At 44.6% G+C, this 26,597-nt stretch overlaps 2 protein-coding genes across 10 annotated transcripts in view; one reads left to right on the top strand and one right to left on the bottom strand.

Moving 5' to 3' along the window:
• The window catches only part of LOC139539177 (DDB1- and CUL4-associated factor 6-like), a 63,665-nt gene extending 57,136 nt beyond the window's left edge, over window positions 1–6,529 (top strand). For all 7 annotated transcript variants that reach the window (XM_071342058.1, XM_071342057.1, XM_071342055.1 and 4 more), the window contains 3 exons: window positions 4,955–5,043; window positions 5,470–5,575; window positions 6,015–6,529. In XM_071342058.1, coding sequence (XP_071198159.1) covers window positions 4,955–5,043; window positions 5,470–5,575; window positions 6,015–6,073 — 254 coding nt within the window. In that variant the 3' untranslated portion in view covers window positions 6,074–6,529. The remainder of the gene's footprint in view (window positions 1–4,954; window positions 5,044–5,469; window positions 5,576–6,014) is intronic.
• A 1,975-nt stretch (window positions 6,530–8,504) lies between these two features.
• Window positions 8,505–26,556, bottom strand: gpr161b (G protein-coupled receptor 161b). Of its 3 annotated transcripts, XM_071342065.1 has the most exons (6): window positions 26,199–26,556; window positions 22,283–22,691; window positions 19,612–20,345; window positions 18,698–18,805; window positions 17,683–17,802; window positions 8,505–12,039 (listed from the first exon to the last, which is right to left on the bottom strand). In XM_071342065.1, the coding sequence occupies exons 2-6, from the start codon at window positions 22,645–22,647 to the stop codon at window positions 11,762–11,764; spliced, it is 1,605 nt and encodes a 534-aa protein (XP_071198166.1). In that variant the 5' UTR covers window positions 22,648–22,691; window positions 26,199–26,556; the 3' UTR covers window positions 8,505–11,761. The 3 variants fall into 3 exon arrangements, with proteins under 3 accessions (XP_071198166.1, XP_071198168.1, XP_071198167.1); XM_071342067.1 differs by lacking the exons at window positions 22,283–22,691; window positions 26,199–26,556 and adding an exon at window positions 20,970–22,268; XM_071342066.1 differs by lacking the exons at window positions 22,283–22,691; window positions 26,199–26,556 and adding an exon at window positions 20,487–20,889.
• Between the last annotated feature and the right edge of the window lie 41 nt (window positions 26,557–26,597).

The raw sequence follows: 26,597 nt of genomic DNA, 5'->3' as shown, positions 1-26,597 counted from the left end.
CAATTAATGGCAATGCATTGCTTAGTTGCTATAAATTCTATCTTAGAGTTTCTTCTAATGTCTCCAGTATCAAAAGGGCTGCAGGAGGTATCTCAGATTTGAAGGATTCTTTCCCGCTGATGAAAGACAAGGGCCATAGGTTTCGAAAGCTGTATCGCAAGCGAGGATTATTGACATTTCTAAACGTTAAAACACAGTGATGGGATTGTAGTTCACATGTTGCTCCCAGCCTATAGACAGAAACTAAAACAGGAAACGCCTGTGCTCAGGTCTGTTCAACGCTGGTCCGACCAATCGGATTCCACACTTCAAGATTGCTTCGATCACGTGGACTGGGATATGTTCCGGATAGCATCAGACAACAACATTGATGTATACGCTGATTCGGTGAGCGAGTTTATTAGCAAGTGCATCGGTGATGTTGTACCCACGGTGACTATTAAAACCTTCCCTAACCAGAAACTATGGATTGATGGCAGCATTTGCGCAAAACTAAAAGTGCGAACCACTGCTTTTAGTCATGACAAGGCGACCGGAAACAAACAGCGTAGCTATTCCCTCCGCAAGCCAATCAAACAAGCTAAGCGTCAGTATAGAGACAAAGTAGAGTCGCAATTCAACAGCTCAAACACAAGACGTATGTGGCAGGGTCTACAGTCCATCACGGATTACAAAAAGAAAACCAGCCCCGTCGCAGACACAGACGTCTTGCTCCCAGACAAATTAAACAACTTCCTTGCTCACTTTGAGGACAATACAGGGCCACTGACACGGCCCGCTACTAAAACCTGCGGGCTCTCCTTCACCGCGGCCAACGTGAGTAAAACATTTAAACGTGTAAACCCTCGCAAGGCTGCCAGCCCAGACGGCATCCCTAGCCGCGTCCTCAGAGCATGCGCAGACCAGCTGGCTGGTGTGTTTACAGACATATTCAATCAATCCCTATCCCAGTCTGGTGTTCCCACATGCTTCAAGAGGGCCACCATTGTTCCTGTTCCCAAGAAAGCTAAGGTAACTGAGCTAAACAACTATTGCCCCGTAGCACTCACTTCCGTCATCATGAAGTGCTATGAGAGACTAGTCAAGGATCATATCACCTCCACCCTAGACTCACTCCAATTTGCTTACCGCCCCAATAGGTCCACAGACGACGACAATCGCAATCACACTGCATACTGCCCTAACCCATCTGGACAAGAGTAATACCTATGTAAGAATGCTGTTCATCGATTACTGCTCAGCATTTAACACCATAGTACCCTCCAAACTCGTCATTAAGCTCGTGACCCTGGGTCTTGACCCCGCCCTGTGCAACTGGGTCCTGGACTTCCTGACGGGCTGCACCCAGATGGTGAAGGTAGGAAACAACAACTCCACCCCGCTGATCCTCAACACTGAGGCCTCACAATGGTGCGTTCTCAGCCCTCTCCTGTACTCCCTGTTCAGCCATGACTGCGTGGCCATGCACGCCTCCAACTCAATCATCAAGTTTGCAGACGACACTACAGTGGTAGGCTTGATTACCAACAATGATGAGACGGCCTACAGGGAGGAGGTGAGGGCCCTCGGAGTGTGGTGTCAGGAAAATAACCTCACACTCAACGTCAACAAAACAAAGGAGCTGATCGTGGACTTCAGGAAACAGCAGAGGGAGCACCCACCTATCCTCGGCGTACACATCACAGACAAACTGAAATGGTCCACCCACACAGACAGTGTGGTGAAGAAGACGTAACAGCGCCTCTTCAACCTCAGGAGGCTGAAAAAATGTGGCTTGTCACTGAAAACACTCACAAACTTTTACAGATGCACAATTGAGAGCATCCTGTCGGGCTGTATCACCGCCTGGTACAGCAACTGCTCCGTCCACAACCGTAAGGCTCTCCAGAGGGTAGTGAGGTCTGCACAACGCATCACCAGGGGCAAACTACCTGCCCTCCAGGACACCTACACCACCCGATGCCACAGGAAGGCCAATAAGATCATCAAGGACAACAACCACCGAGCAACTGCCTGTTCACCCCGCTATCATCCAGAAGGCGACGTCAGTACAGGTGCATCAAAGCAGGGACCGAGAGACTGAAAAACAGCTTCTATCTCAAGGCCATCAGACTGTTAAACAGCCATCACTAACATTGAGTGGCTGCTGCCAACATACTGACTCAACCTCTAGCCACTTTAATAATTAAAAAATTGGATGTAATAAATGTATCACTAGTCAATTTAAACAATGCCACTTTATATAATGTTTACATACCCTACGTTACTCATCTCATATGTACAGTGGGGAGAACAAGTATTTGATACACTGCCGATTTTGCAGGTGTTCCTACTTACAAAGCATGTAGAGGTCTGTAATTTTTATCATAGGTACACTTCAACTGTGAGAGACGGAATCTAAAACAAAAATCCAGAAAATCACATTGTATGATTTTTAAGTAAATAATTTGCATTTTATTGCATGACATAAGTATTTGATACATCAGAAAAGCAGAATATTTGGTACAGAAACCTTTGTTTGCAATTACAGAGATCATACGTTTCCTGTAGTTCTTGACCAGGTTTGCACACACTGCAGCAGGAATTTTGGCCCACTCCTCCATACAAACCTTCTCCAGATCCTTCAGGTTTCGGGGCTGTCGCTGGGCAATGCAGACGTTCAGCTCCCTCCAAAGATTTTCTATTGGGTTCAGGTCTGGAGACTGGCTAGGCCACTCCAGGAACTTGAGATGCTTCTTACGGAGCCACTCCTTAGTTGCCCTGGCTGTGTGTTTCGGGTCGTTGTCATGCTGGAAGACCCAGCCGCAACCCATCTTCAATGCTCTTACTGAGGGAAGGAGGTTGTTGGCCAAGATCTCGCGATACATGGCCCCATCCATCCTCCACTCAATACAGTGCAGTCGTCCTGTCCCCTTTGCAGAAAAGCATCCCCAAAGAATGATGTTTCCACCTCCATGCTTCACGGTTGGGATGGTGTTCTTGGGGTTGTACTCATCCTTCTTCTTCCTCCAAACACGGCAAGTGGAGTTTAGACCAAAAAGCTCTATTTTTGTCTCATCAGACCACATGACCTTCTCCCACTCCTCCTCTGGATCATCCAGATGGTCATTGGCAAACTTCAGACGGGCCTGGACATGCGCTGGCTTAAGCAGGGGGACCTTGCGTGTGCTGCAGGATTTTAATCCATGACGGCGTAGTGTGTTACTAATGGTTTTCTTTGAGACTGTGGTCCCAGCTCTCTTCAGGTCATTGACCAGGTCCTGCCGTGTAGTTCTGGGCTGATCCCTCACCTTCCTCATGATCATTGATGCCCCACGAGGTGAGATCTTGCATGGAGCCCCAGACCGAGGGTGATTAACCGTCATCTTGAACTTCTTCCATTTTGTAATAATTGCGCCAACAGTTGTTGCCTTCTCACCAAGCTGCTTGCCTATTGTCCTGTAGCCCATCCCAGCCTTGTGCAGGTCTACAATTTCATCCCTGATGTCCTTACACAGCTCTCTGGTCTTGGCCATTGTGGAGAGGTTGGAGTCTGTTTGATTGAGTGTGTGGACAGGTGTCTTTTATACAGGTAACGAGTTCAAACAGGTGCAGTTAATACAGGTAATGACTGGAGAACAGGAGGGCTTCTTAAAAAAAAACTAACAGGTCTGTAAGAGCCGGAATTCTTACTGGTTGGTAGGTGATCAAATACTTATGTCATGCAATAAAATGCAAATGAATTACTTAAAAATCATACAATGTGATTTTCTGGATTTTTGTTTTAGATTCCGTCTCTCACAGTTGAAGTGTACCTATGATGAAAAATTACAGACCTCTACATGCTTTGTAAGTAGGAAAACCTGCAAAATCGGCAGTGTATCAAATACTTGTTCTCCCCACTGTATATACTGTATTCTATACCATCTACTGCATCTTGCCTATGCCGCACGGCCATCGCTCATCCATATATTTATATGTACATATTCTTATTAATTCCTTTACACTTGTGTGTATAAGGTAGTTGTTGTGAAATTGTTAGATTACTTGTTAGATATTACTGCACGGTCGGAACTAGAAGCACAAGCATTTCGCTACACTCGCATTAACATCTGCTAACCATGTGTATGTGACCAATAAAATTTGATTTGAGGTAGTCATGGGCGACGCAAATTGCTTAAAACTGTAGGGAGAAGGCAGAATGCCACCTAGAGTTTGAGAGCTAGCTAGAGGCTAGAGCTGAACTGCCTGTGGTAGCTACTAGCTAGCTAATTCATTCACTTCAGTCGAGAGGGGGTGAAACATTAAGCTAACGTTACATATCTGTTACACTACTAGCTCAGCACTGGGAATAAACACTAGTTTAGTTTTTTTTCTGTTAAGTCAAACAGCAGTTACTTTGCCAGCTACATCAGTCAACTAAAGAGTAGCCAGTTTCTGCTCTGCTTGTTTTTACAACTTGGAGAAAGCGCGCAACACATACACACTGACAGCAGCTGCCTCTGTTCAACTCTCCCCCTTGCCAGTCTTAAGGCAGCCTTTCGGCAGCGTTGCCTTCACACAGCCTGTCCGCAAGCTCTGGTGTCCACCCTGTCCTAAATCTCAGCCTACCCAACCACTCTTAGGCATACGCATTGCAATAACAGTGTAACACACACCTACCCTAGTTTTACCCCTACATCTAATCTTACAGATACACCTCAACCACACCCCTGCGACCCCAGTAACACACACACCTACCCTTGTCTCACCACTACACCCACACCCCTACGATCCCAGTGAGTTTGTTTAGCTACATCTTCAGCCTTGTGTAGAGAGCCAATAACATCGCACACCCTACCTGATTCAGAGGGGTTGGGGTAAATGCGGAAGATAAATTACAGTTGAATGCATTCAGTTGTACAACTGACTAGGTATCCCCCTTTTACTGTATCGTACCTTATTGCCAATAGTTTGCGTCTCCTGTCTGTTCCAGTTCTTGCCTCGTCAGGGATCGACTACGACATCAAGATCTGGTCACCTCTGGAGGTGTCGCCATCGTTTAACAGAGTCCTAGCTGACGAGGTATGTTTGGTAAATTATTTATTCAATCTTAATGGCAGATGAGCAAGTAGACTGGGGTGCACTTCTGTCATCCAGTAGAGGGAGTGGATTCCCCACTGTGTGGGACTTCCCCTCTTCTCCATGAGCTGTCACAACAGCTGACTGGAGATGCCTTGCCCCAGGAGGCTTACATATCCCTCTCTGTTCTCTTCTCTCTATTCTCCCTCCTCCTCCCCATGCCCTCTTCTTTCTCTTTCTCCTTCTTCACCCCTGCTCCCTCTCTCACCAGTCCCACTCCCAACTCGTCAGTGATAGAAACCACATTCATTCTCTTTGATGCTTCTGACACAACAGAGATGATGAATTCAGAGGTCAACTACAAGGTTCACTGGTATATTTCACTTTCTTTCACCCTCTCTCTTTCTCTCACACTTATTCTCTCTGTAGGTGATCACGCGTAACGAGTTGATGCTAGAGGAAACCAGGAACACCATCACAGTCCCTGCATCCTTCATGCTGCGAATGCTGGCCTCCCTTAATCACATAAGAACGGGTACATATGCTCATTCACTCAGTTACATTTTGCTCGTAGTTTAGTGATATTAACTATATTTTGTGGCTTTTGCGAATTGGTTCAAATGGTCGTTTGAAAAGCAGTTGGCCAATGAACCAATAGAAAGTGCATGTGGAAGTATTTATGTTCTTATCGATGTACTTTGGGACCCTTGAGCCTGGGCTGAGTAAACCGCTTACCACCGGGAGATTAACTGGTTCATTCACTCAATTACCAGCACCCAGTTATGACGCTTCCACTACAGACCTCACAAGCTAGGTACAGTAGGGAATGGGATCTAGGTTACGTTCATTAGGCACAAAATGGAAGAAAACCGTCTGAAATAGGGTAGAATTACCTGGACATTTTTGTTTTCCGTGTGCCTTAATGAACATAACCCAGGGGTTTATTACACACTTTTTCCCCTTCCTTTCCTCAGATCGCTTGGAGGGCGACCGCTCAGAAGGTTCTGGACAGGAGAACGAGGATGAGCAGTAGCTGCTCAGATGCCATTTTATTTGAAAAATAAAACAAGAACACTTTTCTTTTGCTCTAAAAAGCACTTGAAGATCTTGAGATTTGTACAAGTATTATGTAGAATATTTCCTTTTCTGAGCATTAGTTACATTTGTAGCCCTCTTCTTTTTTAAGACGACTTTCTTACTGGTGTGTCTGTATGAGAACTGCATCGAGAAAAATAACTGTGTGAATGCAAGCGCAAAGCCAGGCAATATATATAAAGTGGGGAATATTATTTAGATGACTGGTGTGTGAGGATGTTTAAAGTGCAATATTATTTTTGTCAGGAGCAAATGAGCTTTGATCAGTGTTACGGTGTGACATTTCTTATTTGTAGTGCAAGGCTGAGAACTCATGTTTATATACTGTACTTGCAGTTGTGCATGTAAACATAAGAATTATGCTTTAAATAAACCATGTTGTTGTTGAAAAATGTCTACGTATGCCTGTCTTGTGATTCTGTCCTGTAACAGTTATTACACAGGACAGCTGAACTCTCCTCTCGGCGTTGTTGAAGGATCCACACAACATTTCAGGGATCGTGAATGTCGCCCAGGTTACAGGACAGATGGCTTGTGTAGCTGTTGGCTGAAGCACGAACACAGAATGGCCCGTTTACTCCATAACGTATAATTCATTTTAAAAGAGAGGACTCTATATACTGGAATAGAGAAAGCGACTGGTAGCAGGATTAATAATCGTGCAAACAAGGCTGAAAAGTGACTAGTAGCAGCAATATAGAAATACTTATGGTAATATACAGTGTACAAAACATTAGGAACACCTTCCTAATATTGAGTTGCACCCCTTTTGTCCTCAGGACAGCTTTAATTCGTTGGCATGGACTACAAGGTGTCGAAAGTGTTCCACAGGGATGCTGGCCCATGTTGACTCCAATGCTTCCCACAGTTGTGTCAATTTGGCTGGATGTCCTTTGGGTGGTGGATCATTATTGTTGCAGTTATTGACACTCAAACCGGTGCGCCTGGCACCTACTACCATACCTCATTCAAAGACACTTAAATATTTTCTCTTGCCAATTCACCCTCTGAATGGCACAGATACACAATCCATGTCTCAAGGCTTAATACTTATTTAACCTGTCTCCTCCCCTTCATCTACACTGATTTGAAGTGGACGTAACAGGTAACATCAATAAGGAATCATAGCTTTCACCTGGTCAGTCTGTCATGGAAAGAACAGGTGTTCTTAATGTTTTGTACACTATATACATGAAAATAGAAGTGGCCGGTAGCAGGATAACAGATGGATATTAATATATACAGGTGAACAGGAGTAATAGGAATCAGAAGCAGGATAGCATGGATATGTACTAATGGCAATCAATGAAAAGCAGTGTAGTAATACATCTAATCAATAATCATTTTAGCAGAAGTGTAGGTGTGAGGGGATGGCCAGGGGATGGAAGCTGTTGAGGAGTCTGTTGGTCTGAGCCTTGATGCACCGGTATCGTCTGAGAGCATGGAGAACAGTCCATGTCTCAGGTGGCTGGAGTCTTTGGACATTTTTCGGGCCTCTCTAAGACTACATGGCATGTACATCCTGGATGGTTGGGAGCTCACCCTCAGTTATACGCTAGGCCGTCCGCACCACCCTCTGTAGGGCCTTCCGGTCGAGGGGCGCTGCAGTTGCCATACCAGGGGGCTAAGCGCACACCCCTGGGGGGCCCCCTTGTTGAGGGTCAGCGTGGCAGAGGCGTTGTCTACTCTTACCACCTGGGGTTGGCCAGTCAAGAAGTTCAGGATCCTATGGTGTTTAATGTTGAGCTGTAGTCGATCAGCATCCTCACATTCTAGGTGGGAGAGGGCAGAGTTAAGAATTAAGAATGCGTTGTCTGTAGATCTGTTGGGGTGGTATGCAAATTGGAGTGGGTCCAGGGTGTCTGGGATGATGGAGTTGATGTGTGCCATGACCAGCCTTTCAAAGCACTTCATTAGTACAGATGTGAGTGCTACAGGGTGGTTGTCATTGTGGCAGGATGCCTTAAGAGTTTTTGGGGACAGGAATGATGGTAATCAGCTCGAAACGTGGGGATTACAGACTGGGACAAGAGGAGGTTGAAAATGTCTGCCAGCCTGCCAGCTGGTCTACGCAAGCCCTGAAGACTCCCTGGAATATCGTCTGGGCCTGCGGCCTTACGAGTGTTGACCCGTTTAAAAACCTTACGTCAGCCTCAGAGAGAGATCACCTAGTCCTCCAGATTTGACCCTCATGCAGGGCTCTGTTGTTTTTGTCTAAGCGTGCATAAAAAGGACTTTGTGATTAAATGTATTTGGTTACAGAGTATTGCAAGACATTGGCAAGACTAAACTGAATCTGGGAGTCATGGCAGTGAGCAAAATGATAGAAATATTGTTACCCAGCCAACTAAAACACAGAAAGCTTCTGCTATGTATAAAAAAACTTTAATACAACAGTACAAAATGTCTTAGGGCTGGATTCAGTCCAAATCACGGAAGATCCGCTTTAAAATGTAACGGTAATTTCCGATTGAGCTAACATATGCATCGTTTACCGTGTATGCAGTCTCTGCGAATGCGGGAACACTGCCTTTGAATTTAAATCACGCTGTAAATGCTAATCTTCTGCGATACGGAATGAATCCAGCCCTTAGTGGAAATCAAAAGTGTACAATACCTTACGTTCTGGAGTATTGCTCTAACAATGCAGTACCATACTGGGACAGTGACACACAGATAAATACAGATATACACGAGGGCCAGTTTATTAGGTACAACACCCTTTTCATAAATGGTTCACTTCTACTGACATGTCCGTGGCTTGCTATATAAAGCAGACAGACAGGCATTGAGAAATTCAGTTACTGTTTGATTGAACGTTCAAATGGGCAAAACAAGTGACCTAAGCGACTTTGAGCGTGGTATGATCGTCGGTGACATGCGCACCGGTTCCAGTATCTCAGAAATGGCCGGCATTCTGGTTTTTCATGCACTACAGTGTCTAGGGTCTACCTAGAATGGTGCGACCCAACAACAAAAAAATTCAGTCAGCAGCAGTCCTGTGGGAGAAAACAGCTCGATGATGAGAGGTCGAATGGCAAGAATCATGCAAGCTAACAGGCAGGCCACAAACAGTCAAATCACGGCACAGTACAACAGCGGTGTGCAGAACGGCATCTTGGAACGCACAACTCGTCGGTTCTTGTCACGGATATTGAAGAATATGACCACACCGGGTTCCACTCCTATCAGCTAAAGACAAAAAGAAGCAGCCCCTGTGGGAACGCGATCAACACTGGACAATTGAATGGAAAAACGTTGCCTGGTCCGACGAATCCCGGTTCCTGTTGAGTCATGCCGATGGCAGAGTCAGGATTTGGTGTCAGCAGCATGAGTGCATGGTCCCATCCTGCTCGGTGTCAACGGTACAGGCTGGTGGCGGTGGTGTAATGGTGTGGGGATTTCTTTCCTGGCTAACGTTAGATCCCTTGATACCAATTGAGCAATGTTTCTATACCCCAAAGAATTCAGGCTGTTCTGGAAGCAAAAGGTGGGTCCCGACCCGGTACTAGATGCGTGCACCTAATAAACTGAGGTAAACACCCCAAATTGCTAATAGGATCGACAGTGATTCTCTCAGGGTGAGAAATGGTGCTCTAGTGAAGTGATTCAGAATGTATAACGTGTTAGATATGTGATGATAACTATAGTGTTTGAACAAGGGATGGTAACCTTAGCCTGGCTTCAGATCAGTGTGTGCTTGAGAGCACAGTCAGAGGCGTTGACTAAAGCAGCACTTACAGATCTGGGATCAGGTTAGGTGTCCCTCGCTACAGGGACATAGAGAGCCCACATGACATGTACCAGAAATCCTAACCAACAGAGTAACATTTTTGAAAAATACAGTAATACTGTAAGTGGCTTCATGTTGTCCTATTATGTGCTTGACTTTGATAAAATACCACAGTCCTGCAAAGCCTGCAGCTCACCCACACTAGGACCATTGTAGAGTAATACTGACAGGAGAGATACACTACATGACCAAAAGTATGTGGACACCTGCCCGTCAAAAATCTAATTACAAAATCATGGCCATTAAAATGGAGTTGGTCCCCCCTTTGTTGCTACAACAGCCTCCCATGTTCTGGGAAGGCTTTCCACTAGACATTGGAACATTGCTGCTGGGAATTGCTTCCAATCAGCCACAAGAGCATTAGTGAGGTCGGGCATTGATGTTGGGCGATTAGGCCTGGCTCGCAGACAGCATTCCAATTCATCCCAAAGGTGTTTGATGGGGTTGAGGTCAGGGCTCTGTGCAGACCAGTCAAGTTCTTCCACACCGATCTTGACAAACAATTTCTGTGTGGACTTCGCTTTGTGCACGGGGGCATTGTCATGCTGAAACAGGCAAGGGCCTTCCCCAAACTGTTGCCACAAAGTTGGAAGCACAGAATCGTCTAGAATGTCATTGTATGCTGTAAGGTTAAGATTTCCCTTCACTGGAACTAAGGGGCCTAACCCGAACCATGAAAAACAGCCCAAGACTATTATTCCTCCTCCACCAAACTTTACAGTTGGCACTACGCATTGGGGCAGGTAGCGTTGTCCTGGCATCCTATGACGGAGCCACATTGAAAGTCACTGAGCTCTTCAGTAAGGCCATTCAACTGCCAATGTTTGTCTATGGAGATTGCACGGTTGTGTGCTCGATTTTATACACCCGTCAGCAACGGGTTTGGCTGAAATAGCCGAATCCACTAATTTGAAGGGGTGTCCACATACTTTTGTATATATATAGTGTACTTGATAAGTCACGGCTTTCCAAAACAACATACAAATCAGAAGGGGACGGATTTATACTCTGGGTACTGCATTATTCAAGTGCATTCAAATGTACTTTATCTTCTAGGTTATGTTTTCACATGCCGTACTGTGAAATGTTATAGTATACAGGAAGTTGGTCCTCTGCTCTAAAAGCATTACAGCTACTGAGAACCAGGAAGTTCTCCTCCCGGGAATACCTGGCCACGTTCAGTTGGCAAATGTTGTGAAACGTTGCAGATAGAAATGTCACGAATAGAACTAACATGATCCCTTACTTGACATGTCATTGAGGCATGTTTGTTCTACATAACACATTTCTATATGAACGTTCCACAACGTTGTTCCCTGCTGAACGCACCCACCGTCTAAAACTACACAACAGACTTATCTGTTCACACCAGCAAGAGGCAGACTTTAAGCATGGAAAGAAAATATGGAATAAGTGGCTTAAGATATTATCATACGCATAAACAAAAGCTTTCAAATTAAAATACAAACATTGAACCGTCAAGATACAGTAGTTAAGGCTTCCTATTTAACAGAGGTGTATATATAGTACAACTAGCAAGGCACTCAATATATGGCACGCATTTGGTCCAAAAATGTCCTTAGTGTGTCTATTGCTATTTAAGATTTCAACGTATGAAAATTGGTCATTGGGCCCACTTGTTGATGTGAAGTATCTATTCACATGAGAATAGATACAGAGGCATGCACTGTAATTGGCAGAAGCCTTGCATTGTTATAAATGTCTATTTTAAATATATACACTGTGCGTACTGAGTTCAAAGATTATAAAGTATGCAATGCCCAATGTACCATAAACTCTTAAGTACCTAAAAGAAGAAAAGGGATATTTGTTCTATGCATTCTCCCTCTCTTGGTCTTCTCTGTCGTCTTTGACGATCCCTTCATCGATGCTCTCCAGCCTCAGTCTCTGACCGTCAAGGTAACGGGGCCTCTGTGCCCCCCTCGCCACAGCCGCAAACAACACCCCAGATATGGGTGTGTCCTCGCCAAAGAGGGTGAGCTTAGCGTCGCTTTCGATGGCCCTGGCCAGGCAGGAGGCGAAGGTGTCCAGAGATTTGTGTATCTCTACTTGGACCTGGACAGTAGAAGGGATGGTGGTGCTCTCTGCAGCTGAGAGGAAAAGGAACAGAAATTGAGTTATCGGGTCATCCTTGCATTAAATAGTTACAGCACTATTACAATGAATGGTGATGAAGACCTGATGCAAAATTGCTCCAATAAATATTGAACACATTTACACAGAAGTCTGTTTGCTCAAATGCCTAAGTGGAACGTATGTACTAGTGACGGGAAATTTGAGTATTTTTACTGGCTCAAATCTTTTCAACTTATTTCATTAATTAATTTTAATAATTTTTAATTTCATTAATTCTGTAACCGTAAAAGTCTTGGTTTCATGCATGTTAACATCAGAAGCCTCCCTCCCTACGTTTCTTTTATTCACTGCTTTAGCACACTACGCCAACCCTGATGTCCTAGCCGCATCTGAATCCTGGCTTAGGAAGGTCACCAAAAATTCTGAAAATTCCATCCCCAACTACAACATTTCCCTCCAAGATAGAACTGCCAAAGGGGGCCAAAGTTGCAATCTACTGCAGAGATAGCCTGCAGAGTTCTGTCATGCTATCCAGTTCTGTGCCCAAACAATTCGAGCTTCTACTTTTAAAAATCCACCTTTCCAGAAATAAGTCTCTCACTTGTGCCGCTTGTTATAGACCCACAGCTGTGCCCTAGACACCATATGTGAATTAATTGCCCCCCATTTATCTTCAGAGTACTGTTAGGTAACCTAAACTGGGATATGCTAAACACCCCGGCCATCCTACAATCTAAGATAGATGCCCTCAATCTCACACAAATTATCATGGAACCTACCAGGTCCAACCCTAAATCCGTAAACACAGGCACCCTCATAGATATCATCCTGACCAACCTGCCCTCTAAATACACCTCTGCTGTCTTCAAAAAGGATCTCAGCAATCACTGCCTCACTGCCTGCGTCCGTAATGGGTCCGCGGTCAAACGACCACCCCTCATCACTGTCAAACGCTCCCTAAAACACTTCAGCGAGCAGGCCTTTCTAATCAACCTGGCCCGGGTATCCTGGAAGGATATTGACCTCATTCCGTCAGTGGAGGATGCCTGGTTGTTCTTTAACTGCTTTGGGATAGGGGGCAGCCTTTTCACTTTTGGATGAATAGCGTGCCCAGAGTGAACTACCCCCTACTCAGTCACAGATGCTAATATATGCATATTATTAGTATTGGATAGAGAACACTCTGAAGTTTCTAAAACTGTTTGAATGATGTCTGTGAGTATAACAGAACTCATATGGCAGGCAAAAACCTGAGAAAAAATCCAAACAGGAAGTCGGAAATCTGAGGTTTGTAGTTTTTGAACTCAGCCCCTATCGAATTCACAGTGGGATATGGGTTATGTTGCACTTCCTAATGCTTCCACTAGATGTCAACTGTCTTTAGAACATTGTTTCAGGCTTCTCATGTGAAGGGGGGCCGGATGGGAGCTGTTTGACTAAGGGGTCTGCCAGCAGCCTCGTTCTCAGTCACGCGCATTTCACATGAGAGGTATCTCTCGTTCCATTGCTTTTCTACAGACAATGGAATTCTCCAGTTGGAACATTATTAAACATTTAAGATAAAAACATCCTAAAGATTGATTCTATACTTAGTTTGACAAGTTTCTTCGACCTGTAATATAACTTTTTGAACTCTTCGTCCGACTGGACCTGAACGCGCTTTTGGATTTGTTTACCAAACTCCCTAACAAAAGAAGCTATTTTGACATAAATGGACATAAATGATGGACATTATCGAACAAAAGTAACATTTATTGTGGAACTGCGATTCCTGGGAGTGCATTCTGATGAAGATCATCAAAGGTAAGTGAATATTTATAATGCTATTTCAGACTAATGTTGACGGTGCAACATGTGGCTCTCTGCAAAATCATAGCATGTTTTTGAACTACTGAACATAACACACCAATGTAAAATTTGATTTTTGGATATAAATATGTACTTTATCGAACAAAACATACATGTATTGTGTAACATGAAGTCCTATGAGTGTCATCTGATGAATATCATCAAAGGTTAGTGATTAATTTTATCCCTATTTGTGCTTTTTGTGACTCCTCTCTTTGGCGGGAAAAATGGCTGGGTTTTTCTGTGACTTGGTGGTGACCTAACATAATCGTTTGTGGAGCTTTCACTGTAAAGCATTTTTGAAATCAGACACTGTGGCTGGATTAACGAGAATTGTATCTTTAAAATGGTGCCTAATACTTGTATGTTTGAGAAATTTGATTTATGAGATTTCTGTTGATTTGTATTTGGCGCCCTGCTATTTCATTGGCTGTTGGCGAGGGGTTCCTAGACAGGTTAACAAACAGATCACCGACCATTTCGAATCCCACCGTACCTTTTACGCTATGCAATCTGGTTTCCGAGCTGGTCATGGGTGCACCTCAGCCACGCTCAAGGTCCTAAACGATATCATAACCGACATCGATAAAAGAAAATACTGTGCAGCCGTCGCAGGTCGCAGTTGCAAATGAGAACTTGTTCTCAACTAGCCTACCTGGTTAAATAAAGGTGAAATAAAAAAATAAAAATTAATCGACCTGGCCAAGGCTGTCAATCCCCGCATTCTTATCGGCAGACTCAACAGCCATGGTTTCTCAAATGACTGCCTCGCCTGGTTCACCAACTACTTCTCAGATAGAGTTCAGTGTGTCAAATCGGAGGGCCTGTTGTCTGGACCTCTAACAGTCTCTATGGAGGTGCCACAGGGTTCAATTCTCGGGCCGACTCTTTTCTCTGTATACATCAATGATGTCACTCTTGCTGCTGGTGATTCTCTGATCCACCTCTACGCAGACAACACCATTCTGTATACTTCTGGCCCTTCTTTGGACACTGTTAACAAACCTCCAGACAAGATTCAATGCCATACAACACTCCTTCCGTAGCCTCCAACTGCTCTTAAATGCAAGCAAAACTAAATGCATGCTCTTCAACCGATCGCTGCCCGCACCCGCCCGCCCGTTTAGCATCACTACTCTGGACGGTTCTGATTTAGAATATGTGGACAACTACAAATACTTAGGTGTCTGGTTAGACTGTAAACTCTCCTTCCAGACTCACATTAAGCATCTCCAATCCAAAATTAAATCTAGAATCGGCTTCCTATTTTGCAACAAAGCATCCTTCACTCATGCTGTCAAACATACCCTCGTAAAACTGACTATCCTTCCGATCCTTGACTTCGGCGATGTCATTTACAAAATAGCCTCCAACACTCTACTCAGCAAATTGGATGTAGTCTATCACAGTGCCATCCATTTTGTCACCAAAGCCCCATATACTACCCACCACTGCAACCTGTATGCTCTCGTTGGCTGACCCTCGCTTCATATTCGTCGCCAAACCCACTGGCTCCAGGTCATCTATAAGTCTTTGCTAGGTAAAGCCCCGCCTTATCTTAGCTCACTGGTCACCATAGCAGCACCCACCTGTAGCCCACGCTCCAGGAGGTATATTTCACTGGTCACCCCCAAAGACAACTCCTCCTTTGGCCGCCTTTCCTTACAGTTCTCTGCTGCCAATGACTGGAATGAATTGCAAAAATTACTGAAGCTGGAGACATATCTCCCTCACTAAATTTAGGCATCAGCTGTCAGAGCAGCTTACTGATCATTGCACCTGTACATAGCCCATCTGAAAATAGCCCACCCAACTACCTCATCCCCATATTGTTATTTATTTTTTGCACCCCAGTATCTCTACTTGCACATTCATCTTCTGCACATCTATCACTCCAGTGTTTAATTGCTAAATTGTAATTATTTCGCCACTATGGCCTATTTATTGCCTTACCTCCCTAATCTTACTACATTTGCACACACTGTATATAGACTTTTCTATTGTGTTATTGACTGTACGTTTGTTTATCCCATGTATAACTCCCATGTGTAACTCTGTTGTTTGTGTCGCACTGCTTTGCTCCATCTTGGCCAGGTCGCAGTTGTAAATGAGAACTTGTTCTCAACTGGCCTACCTGGTTAAATAAAGGTGAAATAAAATAAAAAATATTTAAAATTGATTCAGTAATGCCCAATGCCCAAAGCCCTACCGGCGACCTAAAAACTTGAAAGAATCATGATTCTACAAGCCTCTCGTTCACCATAGGGGCGTTATTGGAGCTGTCCCTTTAAGCCTATTTTTGTGAACTCAGTGAGGTACGCTTACTTTTTTGTGCAGTGTGAACACTCCAAAGGAACTCAGACCCCTCAAAAGAACCCCCAAAGCGAATCGAACTGAGAACATCTAGAGAGGTGGTCTTAGGCGGTCCCTTTTTTAGGACAATGCGAACGCAAAGCTCCCCAGGTTCCCTTGTCATTATTCCCGCACCACACTAGACTACTGCAACACCGTTTCCCCTGCCATAACCCCTCACACTAGACTACTGCAACACCGTTTCCCCTGCCATAACCCCTCACACTAGACTACTGCAACACCGTTTCCCCTGCCATAACCCCTCGCACTAGACTACTGCAACACCGTTTCCCCTGCCATAACCCCTCACACTAGACTACTGCAACACCGTTTCCCCTGCCATAACCCCTCACACTAGACTACTGCAACACCGTTTCCCCTGCCATAACCCCTCACACTAGACTACTGCAACACCGTTTCCCCTGCCATAACCCCTCACACTAGACTACTGCAACACCGTTTCCCCTGCCATAACCCCTCACACTAGACTACTGCAACACCGTTTCCCCTGCCATAAACCCTCACACTAGACTGCTGCAACACCGTTTCCCCTGCCATAACCTCTCACACTAGACTACTGCAACACCGTTTCCCCTTATTATCAAGGACGCATAGAAATTCCATGTGGATTTTTTAGTTTAGATAATTTGTTTGCAATATTGTGATCTATAGGCTAAGAGAGCTTCATAAACTGTATATTGATTTTGGGGTTTGAATAGGGTGAGAAGACAACATATTTGCTGAGAATCATAAAAAGGGTACAAAATCTCTAGTTCTTAAAGGGGCAGTAGCCTACCTTGGGTGTACAATTTTCAATTACAGCATTATTTATTCGAAAGTCATTCTATTGCTATTTGTTCTATTAACAATCACATTTACATGTTAATAGTATCTTCTGATTACAATTATTATGGCTCATATTTTGACTAAATGCAATCTATTAGCTTCCAAAATGTACGTAGGTATATCTAGCTGTTCAATAACACATTCTGAGGCTTGTCCTGATCTTTGTAAAAACTTAGAGTGCATCTTGGAAAAACATAGCAATGTGAATGCAAAGAGGACTCGGTCCACAAAACAGTTGAAGTGCACTGGAAAAAGAGTTGAGTCCTCATTCAAAGGCAAAGAGAACTGAGTTCTTTTATATTTTTTTACCCCAGAGTTCACTTTAAAGAAGACTGAGATCGGTTTGTTTAAAAGAGGACTATATGTGAAAACACCCTTAGAAACTTAGTAAAAAGTGTGCTTCAAACAATGTACAGTTGCGATTGCTTGGCATACAAATAAAATGATTTATTGATAGCTTTGAATCGAGGTCTAGATGCGACCGCCACCGGACTACTTTGACTCTTGACGGAATACAATTGCTTGACTGCCGCGAGGGAAATAAGCACAATATTGATCGAACTGCAGCAGCCCCCCAAACGTTTCATTCTCGAGTGAGAACGGACAGGTACCTTTGGAATTCTGCTGTTGCTCGTCTTCAAAGGTGACCGAGCTCCGCCTCTTTACGGCCACGCTTCCAATGTGGGAGGAGCCATCTGTGGAGAAGTTGTCAAGCAGCATCACGTCTGTACCTGTATGGGGAAAGGGGGGGGATTCATGACCTTCAGTATTTTGTAGTGCAGTATTTCAGTAGAGATTAAGGAACCAAAAGATGCATAGCAGACAGACACTAAAGAAAATAAATCCTATTGTACTTACAATGTGTGTCTTCTCTAAACGAATCCGAAAGACTCAAAATAGTATTAAATCAGGTAACTCAGTTGATAGAGCATGGCGCTTGAAATGCCAGGGTTGTGGGTTCGATTCCCACGGGGGACCAGTATGAGAAAAAAAAGTATGAAAATAATAAGAGCGTCTGCTAAATGACAAAAAAATGTAAATGTGAAAAAAAGTGACACCTGTGATGACACCTGTTGAGTCTGCACCAATGAGGAGCATCACACACACATGACAGATGATTACACATGATAATACAGTACACACCCAACCATCTACCCTCTGCCAAGACATGAGCCACAAACCAGGAATCTGGGCTGATCAGAACACAGCTAAGGGATGATGATGATACAACAGAGAACTAGGCTAAACAATATTTATCAGCAATAAAGCCCTATGGGGGCAGTTTTAAAAGGTACTGGAAGACCAGGGGCGTATTCATTATGTTGCAAAACATTTATTCAACGGAAGCAAATGAAAAAGGGAGGGACCCTGTTTGGTTCTTAAACGGTAAACAGCTTCCACAATTTATTTTTATTTTTATTTATTTAACCTTTATTTAACCAGGTAGGCAAATTGAGAACACGTTCTCATTTACAATTGCGACCTGACAATGAATATGCCCCAGCTATATCTGTACTGTTCAGTACATTCAGACACTGCATTTTGACTAGGACTTAAAGGCCTTGTTTGAATCGTCTTATGGAAACAGTGTCGTGTCTTTGCCAGCTTCCTGTGTGCGCCACTCACATGAGTCCTGAGTGAAACTGAAGCCGGTGTCTCCAGTGCTGCTGCCGGGGGCCAGGAGCTGCCCTCCTCCCACCAACATGGCCGTCAGGTGAGGGGACATGCCCAGGTCTGCAGGAAGAAACACAACAGCAGAGTCAAATATACAACGCCATACAATTAGGGCTGGCACAATTATGTATAATCGAATAACCAACGGTTATGGATGAAGACAGTGATGAAAATAAAATAACCGCCATAGGTGTTTGTTCCACAATTGGTTGACTGAAGACGGGACAGCCGCCCATTCATGCGTTAGTGTCCCTTTCTGCGGTAACATGGACTCTTACCAACGTGATTCAACTTTTTTTTCTTCTCCTTACTGAAATAAGCAAGGCGTTTTCGGTTGCCTAGGCAATGCCCCTATCCCTGCAGCAGCACACATAGAAATATAATGAATAGAACGGCTTGGAACCTCTAGCCCTGGCCATTTGACTGGTAGTTTACCCTCGCAATGGCTGCCTGGTATTGTGACGCAATAATTTCCATGGTAATGTAGAATGTTAATTCAAATGATGTTCAGTTGAATCAACAAATCACAGCACATATTGATGGGTATACTTCCTGCTCTACTCTTATCGGTACACTCGCAATAGCAGCCAGTCCACCCATTATGCCATCATTGACTTGAATGGGAATGCCCATACGTAATGACCGTCACAGCCCTACATACAACACACCACAACACAATGTAACACAGTCAACATAACTATTAACACAATAGCAGGGTCAGCCATACAGCACAACAAAGAACACAACAGAACAAGATTTTATGTTGCACCAGTAAGGTTGTGCTGGTTTTCAGCACACAAAGCCAGTTCAAACCTCATCCATCCTCAGCCTCAACCTAACAGCACCAGCACCCTCCCCCTGCTCACCTGTGATGCGGTTGGAGATGCTGAAGAGGCGTGACGTGCGGTGGCGTGTGGCGAACGACTCCACGCGGTAGTAGCGATCCCCGAAACACATCCCCAGCAGTTCCTTGCGCACAGTCTTGTTCCACAGGCCGTAGATGAGCGGGTGGCAGACGGCGCTGCAGAAGGACAGCCAGGCCACCAGGGTCTCCAGGCCCTGGGACACGCTGCCCTGACCCCACAGGGCCTCCGTACACACCACCCCCACATAGGGGCCCCAGGTCACCAGGAAGGTCCCGATCACCACCATAATGGTGACGAAAGCCTTGCACTGGCTCCCAGCATACACTAAACTCCACCGGCTTCCATTGGACGACGTGGACGTAGATGAGTTTTTACGCTGGTCGTTCCTCTGAGCCCCCGATGACGTTTCTTCTGAAGACGCGACCACCGTCGTCCCACAATGCACCTTGCGGGCCTTGAGGCGTGCCACGCGGAAGATTACGCCGTAGCATGCCAACATGGCGAGCAGCGGCGGCAGGCTGCACCAGGTGACCCAGAAGGCGGTGTAGGCAGGGGTGCGGTGCCAGGCCGCCACGCATGTCCACTTGAAGCGGTCGAACTCGAAGGAGGACCAGCCGAAGAGGGGTGGCAGGCAGCCCACCAGGGAGTGCAGCCACACATAGGCGATTGCCACCACCGCCCGGTTGCCTGTGATCTTCATGGGGTAGATCATGGGGTACAGTACAGCATAGTACCTGTGGGCACAATGATAATGACATTATCAAATCTATACATTCTATCAGTGTAAAAAAATATCAAAAAATTATTGCACACAATATGATAGATCGTGAGGCAATGGAGAGAAATAAACATCGCAGTTAGGGAATCCTACATACATTTTTACGTGCAAGGAAATTCCACCAAGAAAGTATGTCCCGGGGATGAGCAGCATAACAACCAACCAGCCAGGAAGTGACAGGGATTTTTAGGCTACGGTCACAGAGCCTCCGTGTCTGGCAAAAGTTAGGAGATGCTTAATGGAAGATGGAATTAAGATATAATTAAAAGTTAAAGGAAAAAGATGGGCTACAACAACCAAGAGCCAACAGGTAGGCCTCTACTTAATTTTCTGAATGGAGTTGATGAGAAAGCGCACGACTGCAGCCTCAACTAGCCTTGCTAGCTAATATTAACTAGCTCCTCCTGGTTTGATGCAGTCAAGACCGGTACTGCGTATTGGATGTTAAATAACCTATACTGAACAAAAATATAAAAGCAACATGCAACAGTTTCATGACTAGGAATACAGATACAAATCTGTTGGTCACAGATAACTTACAAAAAAGGTAGGGGCATGGATAAGAATCTGGTGTGCTCACCATTTGCCTCATGCAGCACGACATCTCTCGCATACAGTTGATCAGGCTATTGACTGTGGCCTGTGGAATGTTGTCCCACTCCTCTTCAATGGCTGTGGCTGTGCGAAGTTACTGGATATTGGCGGGCACTGGAACACGCTGTCGTACACTTCGATCCAGAGCATCCCAAACTTGCTCAATGAGTGACATGTCTGTCGAGTATGCAGGCCATGGACATTTTCAGCTCCCGTGTATTGTGTACAGATCCTTCCGACATTGGGCCGTGTATTATCAGGCTGAAACATGAGGTGATGGCGCCAGATGAATGGCACAACAATGGGCCTCAGGATCTCATCACTGTCTCTCTGTGCATTCTAATTGGAATCGATAAAATGCTAATTGTGTTGGTTGTCCGTAGCTTATGCCTGCCCACACCATAACCCCACCGCCACCATGGGGCACTGTTCACAACGTTTACATCAGCAAACTGCTCGCCCACACAACGCCACACACGTGGTCTGCGGTTGGTAGGCCGGTTGGACGTACTGCCAAATTCTCTAAAATTACATTGGAGGCGGTTTATGGTAGAGAAATTAACATTCAATTCTCTGGCAACAGCTCTGGAGGACATTCCAGCAGTCAGAATGCCAATTGCACACTCCCTCAAAACTTGAGACATCTTTGTTAGAGTGGCCTTTTATCGTCCCCAGCACAATGTGCACCAGTGTAATGATCATGGTGTTTAATCAGCTTCTTGATATGCCACACCTGTCAGGTGGATGGATAATTTTGGTAAAGGAGAAATGCTCTCCAACAGGAATCTAAATACATTTGCGCACTACATTTGAAAGAAATAAGCTTTTCGGGTATATGGAAAATTTCAGGGATCTTTTATTTTAGCTCATGAAACATGGGACCAACACTTTACATGTTGTGTTTATATTTTTGTTCAGTGTAGATATGGCACCTATTAGTCTACTATAGTGCGAGTCAGCTTGTTGGATGGTTGCTGTCTCTCGTCTCTCCCTCCTTCCCGTCTCACTCGCTGACAGTATGGCCCCTCCCCCGCCTGCTAGAGCACACCTCTCCCTCCTCTCGTGCTTTATCTGCTGCTTCCCTCACTTGGCTTAGATCGGGCCAGGTGTGGATCTGATCAGGTATATACAGAACGGGTCTCTATATTTAAAAACGTATTTATGCATATCGGATCCGGGTGGGAAAACCACAGGTCCATTTCGGAACGGGTCCAAAGTGAACACCTCCAGCACAACATCCCCAACAAACATACTGTACCTTGCAAGCAGCCATCCTAGTGTAGGGGTACTATCACTGACCTGTCAATGGCAATGGCCCCCAGGGTGAGCATACTGGCCGAGCTGATGAGCAGGTAGATCAGGGCTGTAAAGTTGCACCACACAACACCAAACACCCACTCCCGCCGCGCTGAGCTCACCGCCACAAAGGGTAACACCAGCACTGACAGCAGCAGGTTGGACAGGGTCAGGCTGAACACAAACTTGTTGCTGGGTGTGAGGAGGTAGGGCCTGCGGTACAGGGTGGCCACGATGAGGAAGTTGCCCAGGCAGGCCAGGAGGGCGATGGTGACGATGAACACTGACTCCAGCACCACCGGGCCCCCACCAGCGTCCCACGCAGCTGTGGCGTTTCCCGCAGTGGAGACATTCCCGCTAGCATTCATGGTGAGACGCTGGGCTGCCGGAGGAGACAGGGCATACCGGGGGACTAGGAGGGGAGAAGATAGGGTTAGAATGAACTGCACACAACCACAGGCTTGGAGTTGAGGTTAGTCGGGGTTGAAGCCTCAAGGGTTCAAATGTAGTTTTCCCAGACTGACCCAAGGTCAGTTTTGCATTTTATCCTCTAATGGTTAGGTTAGGACACACACAAACACACTCTCTCCCCCTTGCTCTCATTGTTTAGCTAGTAAGCTATGCACATTGTATATGTATGGGGAAGAAGAGAAGCCAGATTAGTTCACTAAACTGAAAACAAAGAGACTGACTGGACTGACATTTATACATGTTTGTTTATACATTTGTCAATCTAATTACACGAATGTGCCCAACGTAACAGTACAAAATACTGTAGTCTAGTTAGATTTATTCAGGTGTCAACGTTTTATTGTCACGTGCACAGCTTACAGCAGGTGTAAAACAGTGAAATGCTTAGCCTGAAGACTCACACTAAATTCTTCAGCTGCTCTGTCATTCGCTACACACTTTAGTCTGAGACTGCCATCATTGAAGTTGTTTATTGTTAAGACGAGGGGCATTGTACAATTGTAAGTCATCAGCGATTGGATTGTCTCTAACCAATCAGAGTATCAAAGCCAATAAAACATTTTCAAACCACCACACCCACGCGTGTTCTGTCTCTGGCCCAACCCATCGGATTCTGGACCAATCAGACGGCCAGGAATGTGTTTACATTCGGTGAAGGGTCGTGCAGGTATTCAGAGCCAGACTCATTGCAGAGAATAAACGAATGTCTGTGGCGTAGCATTTGGCCAGAGAAAGGAGTCTGGGCAGCCAGGCAATAAAATGCTTACTTGCGAGCTCATCCCAACAAAGCAGTAATAATTTTTAAAAAATAAAACACGAGAAATGCAAAAAAATTGAGAATGCAGTTATATACAGGTCAGTGCCAGTACCATTATTAGAATGTGCATGGGTAATGGAGTGATTGAGGTAGTTATGTACATGTAAACAGGGGTAAAAAGTGACTGGTAGCAAGATAAATATGAATGATAATAATAATCAATATAGCAGCAGCATAAGTGGATGTGTGCATGGTGATGAGTTTGTGTATGTGTACACTGAGTTTACAAAACATTAAAGATACCTGCTCTTTCCATGACATAGACTGACCAGGTGAAAGCTATGATCCCTTATTGATGTCACTTGTTAAATCCACTTCAATCAGTGTAGATGAAGGGGAGGAGACAGATTAAAGAAGGATTTTTAAGCCTTGAGACATGATTGTGTGATTCAGAGGGTGAATGGGCAAGACAAAAGATCTAAGTGCCTTTGAACTGGGTATGGTAGGTGCCAGACTCACCGGTTTGTGTCAAGAACTGCAACGCTGCTGGGTTATTCACGCTCAACAGTTTCCCGTGTGTATCAAGAATGTTATACCACTCAAAGGACATGCAGCCAACTTGACAACTTTGAGAAGCATTGGAGTCAACATGGCCAGTACCCTGCGGAATGCTTTCGACACCTTGTAGAGTTCTGGGGGGGAGACTCAATATTAGGAAGGTGTTCCTAATGTTTGGCATACTAAGTGTCAGTGTAGGTGTGTGTCTGTGTGGGTAAATACCTGTGGATGAACATTGAGTCAGTGCTGATGGTTTGTGGGTGAGGGAGGCAGTAGTTGTTAGCTATTCAACAGTCTTTGGCAATTTTGGGATGGCTGGGAGCTCACCCCCAGTGATGCTATCGGGCCGTGGTTTCTTACATTAAATGGGATAATATGGCATGGCAACACAGCCAGACAGCAAAGACAACAAGATAAGGATTTGATCCCTTGAGTCCAGACCAGAGATCCAGACTTGCACAGCTGGAATGCAGAATAAATTTACACACCCTGTGGAATAGATGAAACTGTTTTCCTTCATTCCGTGACCTAAAAATAATACATAGTTATAAAATTGTATGGCTATATACAGGGAGTGCCAGCGGGAGTCTATGTAGTTAGACAAGTTACTTTTGTACGTGTTGCATTAGCTAGGCTTACAATTTACAGAGTAAGCTAGGCTTACAATTTTCAGAGTAAGCTACAGCCTAATAGTGAACTAAAGGAGACTAACGTTACTGCTTATGTCCAAGGACCGTACATGTTCTGTTTAGAGGCGAAATGGCTCTGGCAGCAAAATACTCCATCTAAACATGAATCGATTGTCAATTGCGGTACAGTTCTAGAAACATAAAGCCCTCTATTTCGATACCACATCAAAATAATTCCACAAATGCAAATTATACAATTAACCGGTTAACACTGTTGAAGTCGACTGTGTTTTTCAGTGACAACACGTTTGTGGCGTCCGTCTTCCATTTACACACAGGTGTTCGGAGACAGATGGGCAATGAACACAGGTAGTTGATTCGGTCTTCCGTAAACAAACGCTGAAACACGGCCATGTGGGAACCCTAACCCTATAAAATGTGTGTAGTAATTTAACATTTTGTTTTTTGAAAATGATTCATCACTGATATACGGTACGTTCCTTATGTTTCCAAAACCTTACCGAGCGCCGAGGCTGTTAACAAAACTCGCATGGCCCGAAGATACTATCACAGCTCGAACAATGAGCCAGATGTTTCACCCAATGTATAAATCTGAAGTATGGAGAAATCTGAAACATCCGGTTGGCGATTCCACTCACCACCATATATGGTGATGAGAGGAAGCCCAGTGGCTGGCAGTGGGAGAAAATGGAGCGAGAGATTTTGGCCGACATTATGCTCATCAATGAAACGTTTGGGTTCAATAAAGTTGTCTGGTCCCAAAAATAGAATATGTTACGAACAGAGTCGCCTACCTTTTGTAGACTTTACCCTTTGCCCAATTTTTTTTTTTTTTTAAGGAATGCAAGGGCGAATCGAGTTTTATTTCCTAACGGAAATACATACTACAACGCACCAATAGGATCTCGCCCACCTCCTTGCTTGTTCTGCCCACTGACTAATTTGCTCCCATTGGAAATGACAGACTACGGTCCATCTTGGGTTAGTTATAAAAATCTTTGATACTATTGGCAGTAAAGATAAGTAGCGTTTATGAATTAGATAGCTGCAGCCTAGTTATTTACTGTCAACAAAACTCTAACAGCTCAGGTCACCCCTTCAAATATTAAACCCAAAACTTTCCAGATGTACTACTTTAACTACATTTGCTGTCAAGAAAAGGTCGTTCAGTTGTTTTTGGAGTTTGTAAAATAATTATTTATACAGACAGCACTGGGGGAGGGGTTAACGTAGACAAAAAAAAAACACGAGTTTCGCATGATTGACACAGACACTGTTCACTCATTGTTACAAATGACAACATACATACGCTTCAATAACCTATAAAGGCCTAGCTAGCTACTTACACAATTTCTAATATTTAAAGGTTTTGAATACCGTCGTCCCCCTTTGACCCTGTTTCTAGCTAGCTTCTACTAACTCGCTAGCTAAACTTTCTCCATTGTCCTGGCAGACCCCACCTCCACTACTATTATCTTCTCACCTCTAGAACAGCGTTGAGGACCGTCATCTCCTACGAACTGGCAACGAATGTTGTGTTCCTTGGCACTACAACTTTAATTCAACGTAGAAATAGTTGTTGAATTTTCCCCATTTCATAGTTATCCTTTCGCTACAAATTTCAAGTCTGTCAGTTCTCGGTTTCAATGGCGTCCTCCACTAGCCTTCACTGAATGAACTCAGTCTTCTCTGTCCTTGCTGGCGGGTCCCCCTTCTCAGTATGTGGGTGGTCTGTTATGGGTGTTACTTGAGTTAGTTCGTTCTTAGATAGTTTTTATGCAAGACAGTTGCATTTGCTTTCACGTTCAACATGATACAAATAGCCTACGTCGACGAGTGAAACAATATGTTTGTTGCTGTAATAAAAAAAAGGCTAACTAGC

This window comes from Salvelinus alpinus, chromosome 14 (genome assembly GCF_045679555.1).
Source record: "Salvelinus alpinus chromosome 14, SLU_Salpinus.1, whole genome shotgun sequence".
Taxonomy (NCBI): Eukaryota; Metazoa; Chordata; class Actinopteri; order Salmoniformes; family Salmonidae; genus Salvelinus; species Salvelinus alpinus.
This window is presented reverse-complemented; position numbering and strand designations above follow the sequence as displayed.